This window comes from Pseudoliparis swirei, chromosome 3 (assembly GCF_029220125.1).
Source record: "Pseudoliparis swirei isolate HS2019 ecotype Mariana Trench chromosome 3, NWPU_hadal_v1, whole genome shotgun sequence".
In the NCBI taxonomy this organism is placed as follows: domain Eukaryota; kingdom Metazoa; phylum Chordata; class Actinopteri; order Perciformes; family Liparidae; genus Pseudoliparis; species Pseudoliparis swirei.
This window is the reverse complement of record NC_079390.1, coordinates 3,508,420-3,523,480: the sequence shown is the minus strand read 5'-3', so window position 1 is coordinate 3,523,480 and position 15,061 is coordinate 3,508,420. Positions and strand designations below refer to the sequence as shown.

At 44.4% G+C, this 15,061-nt stretch overlaps 2 protein-coding genes across 3 annotated transcripts; one reads left to right on the top strand and one right to left on the bottom strand.

Annotated features, from left to right (window-relative positions):
* Window positions 1-41: 41 nt before the first annotated feature.
* On the bottom strand, window positions 42-6,771 carry fdxacb1 (ferredoxin-fold anticodon binding domain containing 1). Of its 2 annotated transcripts, none has more exons than XM_056407539.1 (5): window positions 6,306-6,771; window positions 6,061-6,217; window positions 4,994-5,197; window positions 3,406-3,564; window positions 42-3,303 (listed from the first exon to the last, which is right to left on the bottom strand). In XM_056407539.1, the coding sequence occupies exons 1-5, from the start codon at window positions 6,475-6,477 to the stop codon at window positions 2,067-2,069; spliced, it is 1,929 nt and encodes a 642-aa protein (XP_056263514.1). In that variant the 5' UTR covers window positions 6,478-6,771; the 3' UTR covers window positions 42-2,066. The 2 variants fall into 2 exon arrangements, with proteins under 2 accessions (XP_056263514.1, XP_056263524.1); XM_056407549.1 differs by having other exon boundaries at window positions 3,445-3,564.
* A 214-nt stretch (window positions 6,772-6,985) lies between these two features.
* Window positions 6,986-14,855, top strand: si:dkey-71l1.1 (uncharacterized protein LOC569883 homolog). The gene is made up of 10 exons (XM_056407580.1): window positions 6,986-7,202; window positions 7,646-7,845; window positions 7,935-8,002; window positions 8,090-8,182; window positions 8,313-8,414; window positions 8,550-8,655; window positions 8,783-8,905; window positions 9,025-9,101; window positions 13,561-13,663; window positions 13,788-14,855. Exons 2-10 carry the CDS (start codon window positions 7,662-7,664, stop codon window positions 13,925-13,927), a joined length of 996 nt encoding a protein of 331 aa, XP_056263555.1. The 5' UTR covers window positions 6,986-7,202; window positions 7,646-7,661; the 3' UTR covers window positions 13,928-14,855.
* The last annotated feature ends 206 nt before the right edge of the window (window positions 14,856-15,061 follow it).

Genomic DNA, 15,061 nt, shown 5'->3' with positions numbered 1-15,061 from the left:
TTAATTACAATTTGGAGATACTTATACTAGACTAGACTAGATAGATAGATAGATATATACTTTATTAATCCCCAAGGGGAAATTTGTCGTGACAGTAGCAGCAACACACAAGAGTAAAAAACAAAACACAAAATATAAGAAACAGGGATGAAAGATATAGAAGTATACAAGTAAAATAAAGGTAAAATAAAATACAAAACAAAATAAAATATATATGTAAATATATATACAACACACATGCACAAAACAACACTGACAGATCAAATCAAATACAAAAAAAATATTAAATAGACAGTGTGCAAAAAGCAAAGTGTGTGTATGAGTGCAGAGCAAATGAACTGTCTGTAATAGACTAACATATCATATTGGAGCTATACTTCAACTGTAATTTTTACTTCAACAGATTTATTTAGCTGGTATAGTTTCTTGGTACTTTGATTTCTACAATTAAAACATATGATCACTGTAAGAGCCACATGCATGTTTTAATTTGTTAGAATAATTTAGTTTGAAAAGATTAAAAAAGGTAACTGAAGATACATCTTTTTCATTATGATTTGAAATAATGTTTAGGTTAACATGTATTCGTTATTATTGTATTTAAAAGCTGAATAACTTGTCAGAATGTAAGCTTCCAATCAGATGACGTTACGTCAGTATAACACCTGCGTGTTGGACTGTCAGTCGCAGTTGCGGGCCGTGCATTTTCTACCTAGGCCTTCAGCCGTCTTACTACAGCTGAACAACCTAATGTAAGATTAGTTCACCATGTATTTATGTATGTACGTGTGTATATATCAGAGAAATATCTATCTCCTCCCCCCTAGTCTACGAGTACCTAGGGTACACATCCTGGTCTCCAGGACTCTCCCAGATCCTCAAGTAGGCTTGAGACAAGTGCTTGAGCCTGCTCTGGCCCACCACCCCACCCAGTCTACGAGTATCCAAGGTACACATCCTGGTTACCATGGTTCCCAGCACTCTCCCAGATCCTCTAGTAGACCTCAGAACAGCGCTCGAGTCTGCTCTATTTACACACTCTGGATCAAAGCTCCGTGACGTCACTCGCGAGTAGCGACGTCACAGCACAGAACCAGAACGCTGCGTTGTGAGAGCCAATCAGCGCTGAGCTGCTCCGCTGTTGGATCTAATTGGCTGCTGCTGCTCTCGTGACGCTGGATGCGGAAGTCATTCACACCGGGGCGCTAGATGTGACGACGTGTGTGGCATTTCCACAAGAAGTATAACGTAGAAAAAGTGATTAATTATTCCGTGGAAGCGACATAGTTTTTTGACCGTGTGAACATGTAACTCTATGTTTTCTAGTAAACATTTTTTATGGAAGAACCACTTGTCTCACTCGCGTGTCAATTAATAGTTTCTAAGACTTAACTCAAAATTGTGGTCCAGAAGACCCAGAACTATACGGAATGCCACTACAATCAATTTAATAAATGTGATGCATTGTTATGGATTAAAGGCCCCACATATCCTTCAGTCGTTTTTAGTTACTATTAGATCCACTCAAAATGGAGTTGTTTGAAGCTATGCTGGGATTTACATGAACTCATCATGTAAAGCTGTACTTATAAGAATGATCGTTTTGAATGCAGAATGTTTACACTGGTAGTGTTACTTTTACTCAGGTGAAGGAGTATTTCACCACCATTGTAGAGGAATAAACTGCCTCATGGACTTGATTCCAGGCTGTTACTAGCAAGAACACTTTCTTTTATGCTTTGTCACAGCAAGTATAACATGTTTTACATTTTTTTTACTGTGACTACTGACTACAAATTGATGTTAAATAAGCCGAATAGTGCACTACTGTATACTTGTTTACAATTTACAGAAAACATGGTTTGTGTTGTCAAACCTGTTCAATAAAGATGAATCTGATAACACGTTGATTGAATGATACTTAAAGCACACAGTAAAATCACTTTTCAATGACCAACTATAGCACGCAATGCCTCAACTACTGTAAACACTGTTCAACTACAACAAAAAGGACACTGTAATTAAAAGAGCTTCAGCTCCTGGTCCTCCTTAAGATACAAACGTTGCTACCTGATGGTGACATGCAGCCGAGAGGTCAGAGAGGTCTCTATGTCTTTATGAAACCGGAGGGCTCGCGTGTGAGACAGCGCGTGTGTGTGTGAGTGGTAGGTGAGCCTGTAGCAGTAGCTGGTCCGGCTCAGGTCCGGCTGTGAGAACGTGTCCACGAGTTCGACGTGCTCCACCGTCCCACGACTGGCCTCTCGGATCACGCCGTGGAACCTCCTCTCCTCCCACGTCGGCCCCGTCCAGAAGCTAATGTCGAAGCTGAAGTGCTCGGGGAACAGAGACAGCGGGCGGAACGCCGTCCCCGGAGACGGGTGCCGCTCAAACTGTTGTAAAAAGTGCGGGTCGTGGGACCACAGCGGCCGCCAGTCGGGGAGCGAGAACACCAGCGTGGAAAGAAGGTCCAAGTTCAGGGACGCGGTGACGCGGACGTCGCTCGCAAACACCTTCCCGACCGAACCCTTGGACTGCGCCGTCATACGCAGACCCCCCCGACCCGCGACGAAGGAGACCCCGTAGGGCGCGAGCAGCGACTCCAGCCGCCGTCCGAGCGATTTCATCGGCTCGCGTTCCGAGGGGAAAACACCTGTGAGGAGGAGCTCGTGAAAGGCGGGCGGATTCCAGAGGGCGACGTGCACGTTCCGGAACACCAGGCCGCTGACGCCAAACAACGAGCCGGCGGCGCCGGCGCGGCCCCCGCGCGGCCCCTCCCCCTCCCCGTGTCCTTCGACTCCGACGCTCGTGTTATTCCCCTCGTCCACCCCACGACCCCCTGCCGCGTTAACCGACTCTTCTTTCTTCGTGAGAAGCTCTTCCATCTGAGGAAGCAGGGATGGACGCAGCATATAAAGACCACTTCCCCCCTCAGGGTCAATGTGTAAGCATGCGAACCGTAAACTCTCAGCTCCTAAACTCTTCACCCTGTCCACGTTATCGGAGGCGAGACGCGTGGTTGACGGAGGGTCCCGTGTGTCCGTTCGTCCCCGACTGTCCGACAACGGATCTTTCCCGTTGTCTGTCGAGGCGTCGGCGTCAGAGTCGCCGCCGCTCTGAAGCGGGTGGATCCGGTAGCAGTCAGCCGCGTCGACGTCACCGCCGCTCGCCTGCAGCCGTTTGGCCGCGAGGAGGAAGGGAATGGTCTCCGTCGTCATGGAGACGGACCACTTCTCTGACAGTCCTTTGAGAAGAAATTCTTGCACCAACCTAACGGGGTGGGCCGAACCGGAGCAGAGAAATCCCCTGATGAAAGAGGAGAGACAGCAAGTGCCTGGTTACTTTTTGTGCGTTTGTTGCCATGGTTACTTATCACACAAACAGCGTGAGAGTCTCTTGTTACTGTGCCTGAATATGTAATCACTGAGCTCGGCTGGCATGGCGTACACAACTCTGTCCCCCTCCACGGCCTCCTCCACCTCAAGTGTCTGAGCGGAGGTGTAGGGCGGGCTGCGAGTAAACACATGGAGGAGACCCTTCTCCACATGAAAGCCCTTATCCTGGCTCCTGTGCAGCAAACAGCAACGCCATCATTAGAAGAGTCAGCAGAACAGACACAAAGGGTTGTTTCTGTTCATACACACACACATAATGGTTCTTAAATGGTTCTTTAAAAGGCTTTGTGGTTCTACAAAGAACCATCACCTATTGAGATACCATCATTTCGTTTTAGGAACTATTATAGGTTCTTTGAAGAACTATTTAAGGAAATATTTCTTTAAAGAACCCTGGTTTGAAAGTTTATTTGTGGAACCAGAAATGATGCCTTAAAGCAGGGGTCCCCAACCCCCGGGCCGCGGCTTGGTTGGAACCGGGCCGCGGAAAAAAAGTGAATAAAAAAAGTTGTAATTTAAAAAAAAAATCAGTCGGAAAAATATATTATTTTGAAAAAGGACCGGATCCACCTGTGTGTACGTCTGAGCCGCGTTCAGGAGTCTTAAAGTTCGGGTTCATCGCTGCAGGCGAGTCTCACGTGCCGAACCCTCTGCTGGCAAAGTGACAAAGAATCTTCAAACAGATTCAACCTGCTCAATGAATTCTGTCACTTCAGGGAAATGACAACTGTTTTCATGTTGGCCGATAAAGTCGCTGCTGCAGGGCGAGTGAACAGCGGAATATTCTACATGTTTCAGACGTTGACCGGGTGGAAGAGGCTTTTCAAAGAGTTTGAGCGGTACTCCAACCACAAAAGACCCGACTGCAACAGAATAGACCTGCAACCCATTTGTAAACAAACACACCCGGTGAATCGAGCCCGTCCGAGCGAGAAGAACGGTGTGTTCGAGATGCAAATGATGGTGGCCTTAAGGGACATTTCACACAACAACTCTGCCTGTTCTAATGACAGCGACCAGAACTCGGTTAGGAGCAGCGGACCAAACACACGTCTGTGTCGCCGTCTCCATTAGCGGCTCGTTGCAGGTCAACAAGCGCACGGCTCACACTCATTCGGCGTAATGAGGAGTTGTAGTTTTGGCACTTTATGCCCTTCATATAATTGTATGACGTCATATTTATTACGTCATTTATATTGCCGGTCCGTGAAAATAATTTCTGACACGGAACTGGTCCGTGGCTCAAAAAAGGTTGGGGACCGCTGCCTTAAAGAACCATTTTTAAGGTTAGTTAAGACACCTTTATAGGTTCTTTAAAGATCTATTTATGGAAATGGTTCTTTAAAGAACCCTGGTTTAAAAATGTATTTGTGGAACCAGAAATGGTGCCTTAAAGAACCTTTTTAAGGTTCTTTGAGACAGTTTTATAGGTTCTTTGAAGAACTGTTTAAGGAAATGGTTCTTTAAGGAACCCTGGTTTAAAAGGTTCTTTGTAGAACCAACAATGGTTCTATGGCATCACTCTGAAGAACCATCTCCGGTTCCAGATGGCACCTTCATGTTTCTGTGTGTACCCTGTTACTCTCACCTGTACTCCTTACCTGTATCCAGTGCACTTGTAGCTCTGATAGTTCTCCCTCTCAAAGGGACGGACATCACTCAGGATCAGGTGGGCCTCTGCTGCCATGGCGACCACCTGCCAGCTGTTGTGCCACTCTCGCCTCGGTTGGTCCGCCGGTGTGCCGCCCTGTCCGTTGCACAAGGAAACATGGACCTCCCCGTCTTCAGACAACACCTGGCCACAACTAGAGGCACAGAAGAAACAACTAGTCAGTATGTCGCTATAGAAAAACAGACATTAGAGAATTCATCAGTTTATAAAAGAACCTACTTAATTCAGAACTTATATGTAAAAACACACGCAGCCATAAGAGAGTTTAAAGGGACTCGTCATCCCGAAATCAAAAAGACATACTTTTCTTCTCACCTAAGGCCAGGCAAAATAGAGAAAATACAAATATCTACATCTTAATGAACACACACCTCATATATAATATTGTCGCCTTGACCAGTGATACTTTCACAAAATATTTACAAAATGAAATTGTTTGTAACGTTGCTATAATGACTTACGGGGTGAAGCCATAGAACAGCTAGAACAGCCTGGTAAGTTCAGAAGATGACGTCAAGCTATACTTTAACACCAGGAAAACACCACACTTTAAGCCATATTCAAATATTATGACATCCAAATTCTAAGACGGTATCTGGTTTTATATTACGATATCGTAATATACGATACATATACGATATAGAGTATTGATAAATTGCCCAGCCCTACCTGTAGTGATTATTTATCACTCTAGATTGTTTTTTGTGAGAGTCTACCTTTGTGCCATACAGACACATGTCAGTCAGTAAATAGAAACAAATCTCAACAATGATACAGAGTTATTTTGTCATTGTAGTTATTGAACTAAATATTTTTTAATGATATTAAATATTTTAAAAACAGTATTATGGAGTGTTATAAACGTGGGTTGGAAAACAAGTAAAAATTCCCAACTGCAGCACAATGTTTTCTAAATTCATATCTTGAAAACGAAAGTTTGGACACATAAGGCAGCGAATGGGTTACATCCTAAAAAAAGGTATGATGCCGTTTTACCTGATGAAGAAGTGTTTGAGAAGTTCTCTGTTCTTTTTAACCCCACTCTTCCTCCCGCAGTGAGGAAAGTTAAACACCACCCGGTCAAACACACAGCCCCGGAGAGAGGCGCATTCCCCCAGCCTCGTGCAGTCCACCTCGAAAAGCACCGCCCCACCTGATTAACACACACGCACACACACGTGTACAAAAAGTGCCACACATAATATAAATTATGATATAAAAAAGTAATCCCAAACCCCTACCGGAGTCCCTGACGGTCGTGATGTTATCGGCTGCGCCGTCGTGCCGCAGCGCCTCCTCCTGATGCTGCGGGCATGTGGCCGTGATGCTGGCCTCTGACTCCAACTGGCTCACAGAGGCAGAAAATGAGAAGTTCCCTTCTCCCACCAGCAATATGGACCTCAAAGGAGACATCAGTCCAACCGGGAAAAGGAAACACAAAAACAAAATGCCCTCAAAAGTAGTTTGACGGGAGGGACGCGCGTGGAAAGCAGCGGTGACCACCTTCACTCTTCTTCGCGGTCTATTGCCGCTGTAATTTCATATTTTAATCAGGAATGTCTGTATCTCGTGACTAATATTACTTGGCTGAACATGAGACATGTTATTGACTGTTCTGCAGCTCAAAGGTGTTGAGCTTCTCTGACTACTCCTGTGCTGCAGGACGTGAAAGAAGTCATATATTTATTTCACCTGTAGCAGCTTGCTTTGAACGCTGTGCCGCAGGTATATTAGTCCGACGTGAAACACAACGTAAGGAACCTTAGGTTGTTACCCCGAGCCCACAAAGCCCCACATGAAATACATTTACGTATTTTAATTCAACTTTAGGTGTTAAATATGGTCAGTCCTCATGTGAACGTTTTTACCTTTTAAGTGTCTGATTTCGTACATGTACATCTAAAAGCGTAATTTGTCAGACCACATAATTCCCCCGGTGTTTTCAGAGGGAACCATTTGCAGGGCGGCTCATCACATCTGGAGGAGGGGGCTATCCACAGCATCAGGAGACCCGACCATCAATTATCTTCGCATAGCCTGTGTGTCGTTCATCAATGGGAAATTACACCTGACAGTTTTTTCTCATGTGCGATTCTCAGTTCCGCTCCGGATTTTAACGTCTCTCGATAACAACGGAAGTAGGTAGCTTGTTTTTGTCGAAGCTAAGGTCATGCTAGCGCATGGAATTGCTGCACCTGCACCTGCACATGAAAACAACATACAGACGTGCATTATAGAGCAGGGTTGCAGCTCAAGTTTTAAATGCAATATCTACCAATTTAAAGAACTAAACACATTTTAAAATATACGGTTGGACGTCTTAATTTGGTTAGCATCTTGTCATTAAGATGTCATTAACTTCTTCTTTAACTCTGAGTGTGTGCACGGTGTTTGATAACAGACATTTATATTGCTATGTTCCATTTGTCAAGGAAAAGTGTTTTTTTCTTTTAATTGCGCTTTGAGAAACATTTGTTCACTTTATATTATAGGGAATTTCTGGCTTTAAATTGTTGCAGGTGAGGAAAATCTGATGGGTCATGGCATCATTGTAAATCTCTGCTTTTGTCTTTTCTTGTAGGAAGTTGTGCGCCCACATGGGCAATGTTCTGGCTTTGTCTTCCAGTCCGGGCCGTCAGAACTGGCCTTTCTCCACCGACCCACCTCCTTCTCACTGGAACGCACATCCTGCTCACTGGGACAGTCCGCCCCGCTGGGAGAGGAGAGATGGCCGCCTGCCCAACCCAGGCAGCTTCCACTCTCTCCACAGGAGCTGCAAAGGTCCGTCTCGCCCCCAAAAAGCCTATACCGAGAAAATGAGTGAAATAGTAATATTAGTGATCTGACCGTCATTCTGCTCGTCTCCACAGATGTGTTTCCTCAACAGATTGAGGGAGTCAAGATGATCCTCAATAAAACTCTGAGCAGCTTCTTCAAGGTGACTCTATTTCAACAATGTGTTGTCAAGAGAATAAGGGTGTACATCTCTTTAATGTTATAACACGATATATGTATTTCCTTCCAGCTCAGTCATACTCTCCACCTCAGTGCTGTCAGTCCTTCATACTATCGTTTCCACGTAGAGCATCTGCAGTCTGATGATTACTGCAAGGACAAGGTCAAGCATTAATATGTTACCACTACTTTATTATTAATGTGCTGAGCTGTACACTACAATGGAAAACAGATGAAGCCGCTGCCTTTGTTTAGTTGAGAAGTTCATATAGATTTTCCCTCCATATTTCTAGGATGCACCAGCGCTGATCGGTGAGATGGATTCTTCAGGCAGTCTGAATGCTCACGCTCTGCTGCATCTCACGGAGCGAGTACGAGCCAGAACAGTGTTCCAGGTGACGTTCCCATGTCTGGCCATCCATCCCGTCTCGTGTGCAGACACTGTCGCTGCACACGTCACTTTTTTCTCTTTACATGAAATGCTGTTTGCTGCAAAGCACTCACTATTTGAATGGTTGATTGTATTTTAGACCCAGCAGTCCCAGTTTGTAACGTGGCAGTTTGAAACCGAGTACAGAGGGAACGACTTCACTGCTGCTGTGACAGTCGCCAATCCTGACATCCCCAGAGAGTCAAGTAACACATCACTACGTTCTTTTTTCTGCTGAATACAACCGTCAACGTAGCAACAAAGCACATCGTGATGTTTGTTGTTGATCTAACCTATGATGTGTGTGTGTGTGTGTGTGTTTCTCCTGGACAGTTATCCTTGTGGCACACTTCCTTCAGAGTGTGTCTTCTGGGCTGGTTTTGGGAGGGGAGCTGGTTTACCATCGGGGCCGATCGGAGGAAGGAGGAATTCTTACTCTGGCTGGACAGTACACAAGTGAGAGTTTTGTATCTCATTATGAATCTTTTTAAACACTTCAGTTCAGTGAGCTTTTCTGATCTGTGTTGCTTGATTTAGCAGCGGCGTTTTGCCTTTTTTTCTGCGTCTCCATCCAGGACCCAACTGGGTGGCGACGCTGAATGCTGGGAAAGGAGGCGCCCATGCTAGCTACTACCATCGAGCCAACAAGCAGGTACAGCACAGGCCACTGGACTGTATACACACAGGTGGACTCGCATATTGGAGAACATTCCAGATGCAGGAGAACATTCCTGATACGGGAGAACATTCATGAGACAGGAGAACATTACAGATACAGGAGAACATTACAGATACAGGAGAACATTCCAGATACAGGAGAACATTACAGATACAGGAGAACATTCATGAGACAGGAGAACATTACAGATACAGGAGAACATTACAGATACAGGAGAACATTCCAGATACAGGAGAACATTACAGATACAGGAGAACATTCATGAGACAGGAGAACATTACAGATACAGGAGAACATTCATGAGACAGGAGAATATTCATGAGACAGGAGAACATTCCAGATACAGGAGAACATTCCAGATACGGGAGAACATTCATGAGACAGGAGAACATTACAGATACAAGAGAACATTACAGATACAGGAGAACATTCATGAGACAGGAGAACATTCCAGATACAGGAGAACATTCATGATACAGGAGAACATTCATGATACAGGAGAACATTACAGATACAGGAGAACATTCCAGATACAGGAGAACATTCATGAGACAGGAGAACATTACAGATACAGGAGAACATTCATGAGACAGGAGAACATTCATGAGACAGGAGAACATTCCAGATACAGGAGAACATTCATGAGACAGGAGAACATTCCAGATACAGGAGAACATTCATGATACAGGAGAACATTCCAGATACAGGAGAACATTCATGATACAGGAGAACATTACAGATACAGGAGAACATTCATGATACAGGAGAACATTCCAGATACAGGAGAACATTCATGATACAGGAGAATATTCCAGATACAGGAGAACATTCCAGATACAGGAGAACATTCCAGATACAGGAGAACATTCATGATACAGGAGAACATTCATGATACAGGAGAACATTCCAGATACAGGAGAACATTCATGATACAGGAGAACATTCCAGATACAGGAGAACATTCATGAGACATGAGAACATTCCAGATACAGGAGAACATTCCAGATGCAGGAGAACATTCCAGATACATGATAACATTCCAGATACAGGAGAACATTACAGATACAGGAGAACATTCCAGATACAGGAGAACATTCCAGATACAGGAGAACATTCCAGATACAGGAGAACATTCCAGTTGCAGGAGAACATTCCAGATACAGGAGAACATTCCAGATGCAGTAGAACATTCCAGAAGCAGGAGAACATTCCAGATGCAGGAGAACATTCCAGATACATGATAACATTCCAGATACAGGAGAACATTACAGATACAGGAGAACATTCCAGATACAGGAGAACATTCCAGATACAGGAGAACATTCCAGATACAGGAGAACATTCCAGATACAGGAGAACATTCCAGATGCAGGAGAACATTCCAGATACAGGAGAACATTCCAGATACAGGAGAACATTCCAGTTGCAGGAGAACATTCCAGATACAGGAGAACATTCCAGATACAGGAGAACATTCCAGATGCAGTAGAACATTCCAGAAACAGGAGAACATTCCAGATACAGGAGAACATTCCAGATACAGGAGAACATTCATGAGACAGGAGAACATTACAGATACAGGAGAACATTCATGAGACAGGAGAACATTCATGATACAGGAGAACATTCCAGATACAGGAGAACATTCATGATACAGGAGAACATTCCAGATACAGGAGAACATTCATGATACAGGAGAACATTCCAGATACAGGAGAACATTCATGAGACAGGAGAACATTACAGATACAGGAGAACATTCATGATACAGGAGAACATTCCAGATACAGGAGAACATTCCAGATACAGGAGAACATTACAGATACAGGAGAACATTCCAGATGCAGGAGAACATTCATGATACAGGAGAACATTCATGATACAGGAGAACATTCATGATACAGGAGAACATTCCAGATACAGGAGAACATTCCAGATACAGGAGAACATTCCAGATACAGGAGAACATTCATGAGACAGGAGAACATTCCAGATGCAGGAGAACATTCCAGATGCAGGAGAACATTCCAGATACATGATAACATTCCAGATACAGGAGAACATTCCAGATACAGGAGAACATTCCAGATGCAGGAGAACATTCCAGATACAGGAGAACATTCCAGATACAGGAGAACATTCCAGATGCAGTAGAACACACAGATGATACAGGAGCACCAGTTGCACTAACAACATACGACAGCACACTTTTGGACATAAATTCCAGATCCAGCGTCGGCAGAGATTCCAGACGAACGCAACAACAACAGTGGAGATACGGGAGGAGAACATTCCAGAAACGGAGGAATTGAACAGACTGAGAGTTCAAGCCCACCAGCATCCTTCTTGCAGTCTCTGGAAAATAAGATGGATGATTTTAGGGCAAGGATCAGATTCCAACGGGACAGGAGAACATCTTTTGTCACGGAAACATCCGGATCGAGTCATATGCCTTTCTCTGTTTTCCGTGCAGACAACGGAAGAGTCTGGTAAATCTAGGGTGAGGGGTCTGCTTCATGGCGAACAACATGTGGTGCCATGGCGCGGTGTCGCGCTGCTCCATCTCTCGCCCCTTTTTGGCCCTTCACCGCCCTCCTCAGTCCATAGACCGGAGAACTTCCATGGATACAGGAGAAGTTATAGATACAGGAGAACATTCACGGATGGACACCACGGAGAAAGTCCTAACTTTTACCGTGGGACATTCATTGATACAGGAGAACATTCGCTGAGACACTGGAGAACATGTCCAGATACAGGTGATTGGTCAGACCAATACAGGAAGCAGAACATTCATGGTCTGATCTAACGGAGGGAGAGAGACAAGCTGAACTCCGGGGAGGTAGAACATGAGATCCAGATGTTCCAGGTTCAGATACAGGAGAACATTCCAGAAAGAGTGAGTGGTGAGTGCCCCCGAGCGGACGAAGGGGAACCTGAACTCATTTTTTATGCACGGTTTGACAACACAACAGCGCTACTCGCCTAACAACAACAAACTTACCGTTAAGCGTCGAGGTGAGTTCTACTGGCTGGGATGAACACACAGAGCACAGTGTGAGGAGGGCTCTGTTGAGGTGAACACCAGGAAAGCTGCAGGTCCAGATGGCATATCTCCCGCTTCAAGAGAGATCCACTATTTGTCCTGTGCCCAAGAACTACCCGGTGCCCCCACCTCGTGGGTCATGAAATGCTTTGAGAGGCTGATAAGGCGCCTCCTCCCTTCCTCCATGGACCCGCAGTTTTTTATCGCCCAAACAGATCCACGGATGATGCTGTCTCCCAGGTACTGCACACCACATTCTCATCTGGACAGTAGAACAACAGAGGGATGACTGGGACTACTACATACTTGGTGAGCGACATAAATACCTGGAAGTCCATGGTCCGAGGATCTGACATGTCAACCAAACACAGACACTACAGACAGAAAGGCTCAGAAGTGAGGACCACCCCAAGCTGAGAGGAACGAGGAGGTTCAGAGGATCTCTTCAGAGAGCGCTGTCCTGACAGGAAGCATCACAGCCTGTTTTGCTGGCTTTTCCCTGGTTTGGCTTGCCTCAGGCTAGGACAGGAAGGCGAAGCACTGAGCGCACGGCCGCTACCACTACACCCACCTGTATAATTTTCTGAGGCACAGGTTGTCCAGGAGGAGGTGCAGCAAACCAGAGCCGCAGGATCATGAAGGAACTGTTTACCCCACTGCTGTTCACACTGTCAGCAGTGTGTCGAGTCCGAGAAAGAGTCACGAGAACAAGAGTTGAGAGACTGCCACGGAGATTCACCCTCAGGCCCTCAAACACACCCCCCACACACCCATACCCCCCCACACACACACCTCTCACCACACACACACACACACACACACACAACACACAATTGTGTGTTTTATTTTGTTTGTTTTGTGTTTGTGTACTTGTTGTACTTGTTGTCTTTGCACAGATTGCCACTTTCATTTCACTGCACACCCTGTGTGTGTATGTGACAAATAAAGCATCTTGAATCTTGAATCTTGAATCTTGAACATTCCAGAAACAGGAGAACATTCCAGATACAGGAGAACATTCCTGCCAACTGCAATTAAACTTTATAATAAATCTCCTCTGACCCGAATCCTCCTCAAATTGAAAAACATCAATAAACCTGACACCGCTTTCACTGCACATACCTTATATACATTGATTGTATGCACCATATACTTTACATTTTTATAATTTTCATAAATGCATTAATTTCATTGTATTGTGTATATATTGTGCATTTTTTCATACTTAATATTATATGTTTACTCTTTAACCTTGCTGCTGCTTCTACAACCAAATGTCCCCCTGAGGATGAATACAATCTATCTATCTAACTATCTTCTCTCTCTCTCTCTCTCACTCTCTCTCTCTCTCTCTTATATGTTTATGCTTGTTTTTGTGTTCCCCAGATCCAGGTGGGGGTGGAGTTTGAGGCCAGTACCAGGACACAGGAGACCACCACTTCATTTGGGTACCAGATGGAGCTCCCAGAGGCCAACATGGTCTTTCGAGGTCAATTTATTTCTGCAACTTTGAGTCAAATGTCACGTTGAATGAAAACTATTCAGACAACATAACGTATCGAAAACCTTTTCTGTGTGTGTGTGTGTGTGTGTGTGTGTGTGTGTGCATCCAGGTATGATAAACAGTCGGTGCATAATAGGAGGCGTGTTGGAGAAGCGGTTGACCCCGCTCCCTGCCACCCTGATTATGGGCGCCTTTGTAAATCACCGCGGTGACAAGCTGCAAGTCGGCCTGGGCGTCAACGTGGGATAACGGTCCACTGACGTCTGCCGGACTGACGGCTCCATCAATCCAGAGACCCGTTCCAGAGGCATCGCACTGGCTGCAGCTCCCAGGGTAAAACACTTGAAACACCTGAGTATCGTGGATCGTTTTTGGGTGTCGGAGCTGCACCTCTCTAAGTGGAGGAGATGTTGTCTGATTGGACTAAACGGATGTGTTTCTGTCCTCTGGAAACCCAAACGGACACTGAGAGGGATCAGCGGCGTCCTGTAAACTGAAAACAACTCCACGGTTTTATACTGTAAGTAGTCGTAAAGAAATGTAATTAATATAGATTATATTGAAAGAGAACTGTCTTTCTCATGTCTTACCCCATTAACCATAACTTTTGTGCACCTGACCTTTCTGCTGACCATTTTCTAAAGAAAGAAAATGTACTTGTAGAAACAGGAAACCTATTTAGGATCCTAAATACCAATGAGCAAATTCACCTTTTATTCTTTCCCCATTTCCCCCACTTTTAAATTGTTTTTTTTTAACAACTAATGCAGAATTGGTCGGCAGAAATGTAAAATTGGTAAAAAAATCCTCCTCAAATGCCAGAGGGATCTTTAAAACGATGTGTATGATGAAGTTGTGTGTGCACATGTGAGTGTGAGACGCCACACATGAACAAACCGCCGGTTGATTGCAAGAGAAAAGATTCTGCTCCATATTCCAGGCATTCCCGTGTCTGAGCACTGCCTCTGTACTGTATGTGTATTGATGAATTTCATTGATCTGTATGCAACCTGCACTACTCGCGCTGCTTCTGGGTATTTCCAGTCCCGTTTAACTTATGAAATGTTGCTTAAATATTATTTATACATTACTTAATGTAAGCATAGGAAAAAAAAGTGGAAGGGAGTAATTGTCATTTTTTAGACTTTAATTTATTAAAGATGTTATTTATATCATATTTAGTGTTTTTTCTTCTTCCATACTAATATGAAATATATTGCATCTCTGTAGCTTTAGCAACATTTTGTTGTAAAGCTCCACGAATTCATATTTTAGTATTTATATATTATCTTTTTACCTCATTGTTTTGATTTTGTGTACATAGTTTAGCATCTCACAAAAAAGATAGAGCCAGATGTTCTTCTCAGGAGTTGTTAGAATCCA